Raw genomic sequence first — 11,258 nt, 5'->3', positions numbered from 1 at the left:
GTGACTATGATTTCCTTCAATCATAGAAAAACATACATGTCACTGTCTGAATTGTACTCCATTTCAATGTTTTAGTGAACTGATAATCTCAGTAGAAAGTCTAGGACATTAAACTATCAACCCTCTCTCTCACCATGAACAACATCTTCAAGAACATGCTTTGGACTCGTTCTCTAAGGCATTTTAGATCAACCCACATCAACTCACTTCATCAATCACGTCAAATTTTAAGCTTTTCTAAGGAACCTGATCGGGGAACATTTGAATCAATGGAGGGTTTGGTTCGTTGCTCAGCAAATAGTAATGCATTGTCTCCAATAAGCTTCATAGAGAGAGCAGCAAAAGTATGCAGAGAGAGAACGTCTGTTGTGTATGGTAATATGAAGTATAATTGGGGTCAAACTCATCAACGTTGTCTCAAACTCGCTTCTGCTCTTTCCCAATTAGGAATTTCCCGTGGTCATCTGGTCTGTTCTGCTTTTTTTTTTTTTTGAGTTTTTTTATTCAAAATTTTTTTTCTTCAAGAGTTTATTTTAACATCAACCTATAATTTGTAGTTTTTCTTTCCATGTCTGATTTTTATCCTCAAATTTAATTTTTAACTGACTTTAACCTAAATGTCTCCAAACATAAATTATTTTACCTTAAATTCACTTCTAACTAAAATCAATTTTACAACATCAATTTTCCCCGGAACCAAAACATACACGTATTAAAATAAACTTATGATATGGTCCATATGCTGTAATTATGATTCTAGGATATTTTTTTAAATGTGCTGCACTTTTAATTCTAGAGAAGTGAGGTTAATTGTTGTCACAGTGGAAATTTCTAGTTTCTCTGAAACTATCCATAATCCATAATTTAAAGTATAAAGTGAGCTGATGTTTGGAGTTTAAATTTCAATTTCCTGTAACAGAAAAACAAAAGTAAGAAACAGAAAAGTTTCCTATGAACTTTTGGTGAAGGGATAGCTTCTTGGATTTTGTTACTATTACATTCTAAGGTTGTAAGAGATTCAGCTACTTAGATTACCAAATTTTCAATTATTTATGAACTTCTATTGTATGGAAGTAAGAAACAAAGTTGTGGAGTATATTGATGTCATCTCTATCGCGAGTTGTGGCACTGTAAGATTCTCAAATTCAATCTTAAGGTATATGAATCTCTGATGCTATTCCATGTTGTTTTTAAACAGGTTGCTACCTTAGCGCCTAATGTCCCTGCAATGTATGAGCTGCATTTTGCAGTACCAATGGCCGGAGCCATTCTTTGTACTCTTAATTCTCGCCTAGATGCAGCTATGGTATCAGTCCTGCTGGAGCATTCACAAGCTAAGATTCTTTTTGTAGACTATCAACTACTTGAAATTGCTCAGGAAGCATTGAACTTGCTTCGCGAAAGAGGAACAGAATTGCCAATTATAGTGTTACTTACTGATTCTGATTGCTCATCTACAATTGACATTACATCAATGAGTTATGAGTATGAGAAATTAGTGGATGTTGGTCATAATGATTTTAATATAGTGAGACCACAGAGTGAATGGGATCCTATAAGTGTAAATTACACATCAGGTACCACGTCTAGGCCTAAAGGAGTTGTCTACAGTCACAGAGGTGCGTATCTAAACTCTTTAGCAACAGTTTTACTCTTTCAAATGGACCTTTTTCCTGTTTATCTTTGGAATGTTCCATTATTCCATTGCAATGGGTGGTGCCTCCCTTGGGGAGTGGCTGCACAGTTTGGGACCAATATTTGTTTAAGGAAAGTATCTCCAGAGAACATATTTGACAATATAATTCAGCATAAGGTGACACACATGGCTGGAGCTCCTACTGTGTTGAACATGATTGTGAATTCTGCACTGATTTATAGAAAGCCACTCAAACACAAGGTTGTAGTGATGACAGGAGGTTCTCCACCACCACCACAGATCCTTTCTAAGATGGAAGAAATTGGTTTTAGCATTTCTCACCTATATGGCTTGACGGAAACATATGGTCCAGGGACTTTTTGTGCATGGAGACCTGAGTGGGACATGCTGCCTCCTCAAGAAAGATCAAAGATGAAATCCAGACAAGGGGTGCCCCATGTAGGTTTGGAGGAAATTGATGTGAAAGATCCTGCAACTATGGAAAGTGTTGTAGCTGATGGAAAATCAGTTGGTGAGGTAATGTTTAGAGGGAATACAGTGATGAGTGGATATTATAGAGATTTGAAAGCAACAAAAGAAGCTTTCAGAGATGGATGGTTTCATAGTGGGGATCTAGCTGTGAAACACTGTGATGGTTACATAGAAGTTAAGGACAGATTGAAGGATGTAATAGTCTCTGGAGGAGAAAACATTAGCTCAGTAGAGGTAGAAACCGTTTTGTATAGCCATCCAGCAGTTCTAGAAGCCGCAGTTGTTGCTCGGCCAGATGATCATTGGGGTGAAACTCCTTGTGCTTTTTTGAAGCTGAAAGATGGGTCTGATGCAAATGCTGAAGAGATAATCACCTTTTGTAGGGAACGTTTGCCTCATTACATGGCTCCTAAAACAATCATTTTTCAAGAAATGCCAAAGACTTCAACAGGGAAGATACAAAAGTATATTCTGAGGGAGAAAGCCAAGGCTTTGGGCAGTACTTCAGGCCCCATTGATTGTGAAAAATATTGTAGTTGATTGGTCAAATAAGTTTAAGGAATAATGAAAAGATTAAATTCCATTTTTATTTTAACAATTATAGTTTAATGTTGAATAGAAGAGTCACATAAATCCATAATTATGCCACCTATATCACCCTATACAGAAACTAAAAATTTGCTTAACATAAAAATATTGTGACGATCTTTCTGATGTTCCAATTGTGAGGAGAGCAGGAAACTACTAAATATCAACTATATATCAAGACTTAATTCAAAAGGGTAGAAAATTGAACTACAATATATATGATTTTTTTTTCCTCAATCTTAATCTTACTAGTCAGTGGTAATCCAGTATCATGTCAGTATTAGTATGTGTGGTTACTTTTTCATCCAAATCCATCTCTTACTTTTTTAGACAAAAGTAGATTAAAAGTAAATATAAATTTTAATCTTTGGAATTGTAAGAATTGGTCAATTTAGTTCCTCAAATTTACGAAATAGAAAATTAACCCCTTAAATTAAAGAATTCAATTCTCACTGCATTTCACTCTCCCTTTCACTCTATACCGGTGTCACTCTTCATTTCACTCCATCTCACCGCCACGTTCCCTTTCACTGTCACAACCATCCATTGTAGTGTTTTTCCTAGAGCTGTCAATTTGACAAACCCTCTAATTATTAGTTCCGGTTCACATGTTGGAGGAGCCAAAAAAATTTATAATTTAAAAGGCCCAAAAAACTAAGCCCCCTAAAATTTAGTGGGCCTATAGGCCCACTTTTTCAAAAAAAGAATCGATTTTTTTTTCGATGACAAATTTTCGATAAAATTTTTTTGAATTTTTTTCGGTAAAAGCTTTTCGATTTTTTTTCGATAATTTTTTTTTATAAAAAATGATTTACAATTTTTTTATTTATTTTCGTTACGTTTGCAAAAAATTTATGTACTTACATTGCAAATTTGCAACTTAAAATTATATTTAATTTATGAATTAAAATTTATAAAATTGAGCACCTTCAAAATATTTATTCAAACTTCACCACAATGCTCCAGACTAAAAATCAGTATATTTATTTTATTGTATGTTTTTTCTATATTGACAAGATGATATAAATATCACCAGAAATTTAAAGACAACTGCGAGGTTTCATGTTTGAATTCAGAACATGATGTTCAACTTAACATTATTGATATTTTTGTTAATTGAACTAGGACTTACAGATTATTGAATTTGATTTAAGTTAGAATTAATTAATGAAATATTAAAAATAAAATAAGTGGTTTAAAACTTGATTAATTAGAGAAAGGGCAGTAGAGTAATATTTGGATAAGTCCAAAGGGCAAAAAGGGAATTCCGTCCATACTCTCCCCTAAGTATCATTCCCATACAAAAATAAAGTTTCTCATTTTTCCAACTAATCTTCCTCTTCCCGTGCCCTGAATCCCCCATTGTGACTGTTCACTTCCATCTCCAAATCTTTCATTCTCCTTTCTTCTCCAAAACCAGCCCTAAACCGTTTTCACAACCTTGCATGTCTGAATCTTCCCTTGCATCCTAAGAGATAAGACTCGGTCAGTGAAACAGGGGGACGACCCACTGAAGAACTTGAGTCAATGCAGCAATTCGACTCAAGAGGGAAGCTCGAAGTTGTCCTAATCAAACTCTAACCTTCTCCCTAAAACACCAACATTGAGTTCTTTACATTAAGTTTTTTATCTCTTTTTTATCATGAGATTGGGGGATAAAATCATTTTCTAGTTTTCTTAATCTTCCCTTGCATCCTTAGAGATAAGACTCGGTCAGTGAAACAGGGGGACGACGACCCACTGAAGAACTTGAGTCAATGCAGCAATTCGACTCAAGAGGGAAGCTCGAAGTTGTCCTAATCAAACTCTAACCTTCTCCCTAAAACACCAACATTGAGTTCTTTACATTAATTTTTTTTTCTCTCTTTTTTATCATGAGATTGGGGGATAAAATCATTTTCTAGTTTTCTTAATAAATTATGAACGGATTTGGGGAAAATGAAATGAAAGAAATTAGTGGGAATGAGTGAGAAAAATGAATGACTAAGCATATAGAGAATTTTCACAAATTGCATTTAAATAATGTTTGATGGCATACATGTTGTAAACTCTGAATGTATGTTGTTTTAAAATCAATTTATGTGTTTAGACGGTTTAATTCGATGCTCAGACGTTGTTTTAAAGTTAGAATGTTTGTCGAGCACAAGTTATGCTTGTTACTACTGTTGCCTTTGATACGTATGCAAATCTGGGATTTTTGTCTCTAGTAAAATGTCTTCAACATGTTGCCTTAGGTCCAGTTTTTGCCCCTGAATAAGGGACTTAGAATTTATTTTATATGAGCTAAATTGTGTTTCCTTAAGTTGTTGGGAACATAATGTATGCATGAAATAACATCTCATAATGCATCTCATTCATATAAATCATGGCATTCATGGCTCATATCATGGTGGGACATTTGATAGGGTTGTTTCAGGCATGAAACAATAGATAAAGGAAGAACAATCAGGACGCTAGTTGGGGTTGTGGGCAAGCCAACTTTACCATTTAGGTTCAATTGTTTTGGTGGCCCACATAAAAACAATTGGATTGCTTTTCCATACTCTAAGGAAAAGTTTCAGTCATGTATTTCAATGGTTTCCAAATCAGAACCAGATGTCAATTGACACAGTTTTATGAAAGTGTTTTATTGCATAAAGAGCATATCATTTCATGTTTTATAAGCCTCCTTGAGAGGGATATTTTTACTACTCCTCCCCTTATCTTTTGAACTCACTCGGATTTGTTTCGAATCCCATTCATTTTAAAATTTAGCAGCTAGGGCTAGTTCTTGAGCAGCTTGACGTTGTAGGAGTAATTTATTTTGTAATTATTAGTCACAATGTAGTAGGGCTTCATGTATTCAAAGTTTAATGTAAAACTTAAATTCAGAGACTTGGTTAATATATTGTATCTTATGAATCAGATTCAAACTGTTGTAAACTATAATTCTATATGTAGCTCAATTGTCTAAATTTGATTCTTGTTTTTTTACCTTTTCTTACTTGCCTCTACATTATTGAGATGTATGGATTATAATGCCAAATATTAGGTGCTTGGTATTAGGTTCTACACACATCATCTATATTAATAACATAAAATGATACTCATTCATCCAAAATTGCTAAAATAAAAAAGACGAATATGGAAAAAAAACTCATAGTCACATCAGCTATATTAATAACTTCAAATGGAAAAATACCTACAAATGGGACAAAACTAAAGTCCTCAAATAACCATACCTCTAAATATATAATATTGACGGTACCAAAGTAATTTATTGAATGTGTAATAAATCAAAGTTAATCTATCAATCTAAATCAAACAAACACTGCCACAAAATGAGAAAACAAATCATGTCACACCAAGACAACAAACAAAATAATGTTGCAATCAGATGATGAAATAACAAATAAAACAAGAGAAAAAAAAATACTAAATCTATTTGAAAACTGTTGAGTATGACTCATAGGTAGTATAAAGTGGGGGTTTAGTTCAATTGATTATTGTGGAGGCAATTGAGAGGTGTGAGGTCGATAGCTTCTCGTTGCATGTTTTAGGGGTATTGTTGTCATTTGAACCTTATTATTACGATTTAAACACAACTTGTACTCTGTAAACCTTAATTCATTCATCTTATAAAAAGGAACTACAATTTCTATGTAGTCGAAGACATAAGCATAATTGGTTGAACTTCGTTACCCAATGTCTTGAGTTCCTGTTAGTGATTTATCTATTTATTATACTAAGATCGTGCTACTGTTCTAACAATTGATATTAGATGACGAGTAACTTTGGTGCAAAATTCGAGGTGGCAAGACTCGATGGAATGAGCAACTTCATATTATGACAAAGAATGGTTAAGGATGTGTTAGCACAACAAGGTCTTCAAAAGACGCTACTTGAGGAGAAATCGACAGACATGACATAAGTCGATTGGACAAATATGAAGGATAAAGCTGCAGGGATGATTCGTCTGTTTGCAGCAATAGATTTAATATCTTCAAATGAGGTCTGAGAGAAATTAGAAAGTCAGTATTTGTGCAAAACGTTCACGGATAAATTGTTTGTGAAACATCTATTTAGGTTAAAAATGCAAGAAAGATCTGATTTACAACAACATGTCAATACCTTCAATGAAATAATCACTGAATGTGTGCAAGATCTCCTTTCTATATGGGTCCACTTGTTCTCATTAAGGTTGTTTTGTCTGGATTGTCGATTTACTTCTTTTCTTTCTTCAAAGCTCCAGTAGGTACTATTTGTAAAATCAAATATTTTTTAAATCTTTTTTATGGGGTGAGAGTGGGGAGACGAGGAAGATTCACTAGGTTAAAGGAGATAAGGTGTGTTAGAGTCAAAAGAAGAGTGGATTAAGGGTGTGCAGTTTGAAATCATTTAATTTAGCTATGTTCGGTTAATGGTGTTGGAGAGTGAGAATTGAGAGTTAAGGTTTTTGGTTGAAAGTGTTGAGTCATAAGTATGTGAGTGTCAATCGAAATGTGTGTGAAGGTTTTTTAAGGGATCCGACGTGATGGTGGGTTATTTTCTCTTTTTTTAGAGGGTGGGGAAGAGGGGTCGACAATAGGTGGTTTGTGGATAATGTCAGTCAAGTGATGGGAAATGGACATGAGACACATTTATGCGAGGATCCGTGGGTGGAAGGTGGTGTATTGTGTGGTAGATTTAGGAGTTTATATAACTTGACATCTAAAAATATCACGGTGGAAAATATGTGTGGTAAGGGTGATGGTGGGGTAGTTTTCCATTGGAGGTGGCGTAGGGAGATATTTGAGTGGGAAAAAGGGTTAGTGGAGGATTGTGCTTTATTGTTCGGTGATGTTGTTTTGTAGGGTAATTCTTTTGCTAGGTGGTAGTGTAGTTTCGGTCAAGATGCTACTTATATTGTGAAGGACGTGTACACTTTTCTAGCAAGATTGTCGCAAAATGAGACTTATCATCTTTATTCCTTTGTGTGGAATATGTGGGTTCCTTTGAAGATGTTTGTGTCCGTGTGGCTTCTGGTTCAACTTCTTTTGCCTGCAAAAGATAACTTGCTTAGAAGATGAGTAAATCAAATGAATTCACAGTTAAGTGTGGTGGGTTGTCGTGACGATGAATCTATTCCACATATGTTCATGCTATGTTCGGTGCGGTTTGGGCGCCAATTTTGAGGTGGCTTAGGGTGAGTTATACGTTACAAAAAGATGTTGAAACTCATGCTTTTAGTTTTTCGTCTTGGGAATTGTGGTCAAGGCATCAGTTCCAAACTCGACATCATTTGGTTGGTTTGTGTGTCATACTTGTAAAAAACTTGTAATTCGATTATTTTTCATCATGACAAGTGTGATGTTTTCTTAATAGTTAAGAAAGTGCAACTGATTTTTTGAATGTTGATTTCCATCTAAGGATGCTAGTTTTGTGTGGTTTTCAATCTTGGTGCTCTCAGGCTTAGGTGTGTTAGGGATGTAATAATTTCTAGAGGGTTTTTATGTCTTGATTGGGTAACATGCTTGAGTTTTGTAATTTGTAGAGAGTTTTGGTTGGTTAATTTCATGTAATAAACTATTGTATTTCTTAGTATTTCTTGTACTAACCCTTGGGTGTATTACTATTTTTAAAAATTGATTTTGACTTTATATTTTTAAAAATAATTTTTATTTGAATTTATTCAAAAATAGCAAAAATTATTTTAGATTCATTTGATTAGTTAAAGCCGCAAAATATATTGAATCAGTTTAATATTAATTATTTTTTTCTTAATTAAATTGGGTTAATTGTTATATTTTGTTATTGTTGTAATTTAGATAAGGCATTAAATTGCATTAGTGGTTGATATTATACTATCATTCATCTCTCCATGCAAAATATTTTAAGCTTATTTATCAATTAGTTTTTGGTTTTACAATTCAGACCGACTCTAATGGATCAAACTCGAATCTCCTTTATATTATTATAGGAAAATCATCATAAGGTAAAACATAAATTGAAGTATGAATATCAATCTTTTTATATAAAACATAAAATATATAATAAGTATTTATTTAGGCAAAACTCTTACGAATATCAATTAAATAATTTGGACATTCAAATTCAACTTTAATAATTTTATTTTTAATAGAAAATTAATTCAATCACAAATTAAATGATCTTAATAATGGCGTCACAAATTAAAAGCATGTGCCTAAATTGATGAATCAAATTTTTAAATATGATTTTTTAAAACATTTAATTCTGGAGAGATTAGTATATAAATAAACATGCTATACTCTTCATTTACAATTTCAAATTAAATCAACAAAGCATTCATGTATCTAGAAAATTTACACTCCCTCCAGGTCCCAAACCTTGGCCTATAGTTGGTAACGTCCCTGAGATGTTGGCAAATAGACCTACATTAAGATGGATACAAACAATTATGAATGACTTCAATACATAAATTGCATGCATCTATTTTGGTAACATTTATATGTCGTTCCAGTGAGCAGCCCTGAAATTGCACGTGAAATTTTGATAAAACAAGATACAATTTTTCCTTCAAGACCCATTAGTTGGTCCAATGAATACCTTAGTGGATTTATGACTACGTTAGTGTGACCAAAATAACTTCAGCCAAAATAATTAACTCTGGTTTGTTACCGGCTAAAATTAAAGTAGGAGTATTAATATAGGTAGGTACTGTGCGATAAATTTGCCTTTTTTATATTCCACTGGAAAAGAAGGAAAAAAAAATCAAATTTTAATATTTTCAAACAAAATATTTCATAAAAAAAAGGCGAATTTACACAGTTCGCGCGGTAAAATCAATTTATCGGAGTTTGATGACTTGATGAAATTGGTACAAGTGCCTTGAGTAATTCCTTCTTGGGACAAAAAAAGTTAAAGTTAATAATTATGGGATTATTATTGTTATTATTATTATTATTATTATTATTATTATTAATTTTGGATAAATAACGTATTTAGAACAAATGTGTTAAATGAAGTTGAATTTGTTGATTTTTGCTAATATTTGAAGTGAAAATTTATGAAGGAAGTTGTTTAAACAGTATGGAGGGAGGGAGTGTATTGAAGTATTAATTACACATTATAGAAAAAGTGCAATATAATCTATGGTAAATTAATAAAAAAAAAATAATTAATATATTGGAACACTTAAAATGAATCTCATATAAAAAATAAAATAAAATGAAAACAATCTTAATAGAACTCTATTATTTAAGAATAGAGGTAGTATGTTACTATATAGATATCATATTTATGAAGGTTGCTAATATACCATGTTGAAATATTTTATTTAATTATTATATTTCAGTATTATTATTATTATTATTATTATTATTATTAATATTATTATTATTATTATTATTATTATGTAGATTCAGATTTTTATAAAACAATAATAATATAAAAAATATTTATTTAATTTACAAATATTATTTAAATGTCACATTATTAATAAGACGGTCACTTATCAAAAATTTAAGAAATAAAAAAACTTAGTTAATAGGAACTAAATAATTAATTTTATAAATGAGGTGACTAAAAATTTATGTTAGATATAATAAAGATATTAAAACTACATTTAGGTTACTATTTTATTTAATTATTATATTTTAATATTATTTTGTAATATCTTTATTTAATTATATTAATTATTTATCAATTAAAAATCTTAATTTATTTGTAATTAAATTAAATAATAAAATTAATTTAATTTTTAATTAAATAATTAATTAAATATTTAATTGATATGACCTCAAATACGAGAATCTGACCTATAATATATTTTGATTTGATGAGAAGTATAATTCATCATCTCTATACATAGATGATGATCTTCAATATTATCGCATATAATACGTATCGTCTCTTCTTCCGATATGAAAAAAGTATATAAGGGCATACCAAATTGAGAAAGAACTAGGAGTCAACATGTGTTCGTATGTACGTATATTTTATCTGATTTCCAGTTAACAATGATGAATATGTCTAGTTACACGCTATTCATTTAAACAAAAAAGTCGACACATTCTAATTTTTCTGCGTGTAGGATATTAACATACACAAAATATATTTATTGTAGGTAGGGGTAGGAATAGGTCAGGTCAGGTCAGACTTTGCAAGATCTGAGCCTACGATTAATTTTTTATGTTTAAATTTGGCCTACGGTCTATTATAGACTTTTTTTCCGGCCTAACCTGACCTTTTTAAAAGTTTGGTCTGACCTGGAAGCTTATTTAAAAGTCTTACTCATATTAAATATTTAAATGCTCTCTACATAACAATATCAATGTACATATCTATATATATTATTAAACAAAAAATAAGGTTTCTAACAAAATAATTTTTAAAAAATTTGAGACAAACATCATTTAAACCTTAAAACATAATTCTTGGTTTCAAAGAATAGATTTTTTTTTTGAAACAAATGTACCAATTATTACCTCTCAAACAAATATGGAAGGACTACTGAGTTATTGACTAATTGAATGGCTACCGAATATGGAACTACTACCAAATATGGAATGACTATCGAATATGGAATGACTACTGAGTGATT

At 31.7% G+C, this 11,258-nt stretch overlaps 1 protein-coding gene across 2 annotated transcripts; it reads left to right on the top strand.

Annotated features, from left to right (window-relative positions):
• Positions 1-2,726, top strand: LOC101513323 (isovalerate--CoA ligase AAE2-like). 2 transcript variants are annotated; one of them, XM_073363997.1, is made up of 2 exons: positions 1-467; positions 1,199-2,726. In XM_073363997.1, the coding sequence occupies exons 1-2, from the start codon at positions 135-137 to the stop codon at positions 2,666-2,668; spliced, it is 1,803 nt and encodes a 600-aa protein (XP_073220098.1). In that variant the 5' UTR covers positions 1-134; the 3' UTR covers positions 2,669-2,726. The 2 variants fall into 2 exon arrangements, with proteins under 2 accessions (XP_073220098.1, XP_073220099.1); XM_073363998.1 differs by lacking the exon at positions 1-467 and adding an exon at positions 983-1,006.
• The last annotated feature ends 8,532 nt before the right edge of the window (positions 2,727-11,258 follow it).

Source organism: Cicer arietinum, chromosome 7, assembly GCF_000331145.2.
Source record: "Cicer arietinum cultivar CDC Frontier isolate Library 1 chromosome 7, Cicar.CDCFrontier_v2.0, whole genome shotgun sequence".
NCBI lineage: Eukaryota > Viridiplantae > Streptophyta > Magnoliopsida > Fabales > Fabaceae > Cicer > Cicer arietinum.
Note: the sequence above shows the minus strand (reverse complement) of the source record. Positions and strands in the feature narration are given on the sequence as shown.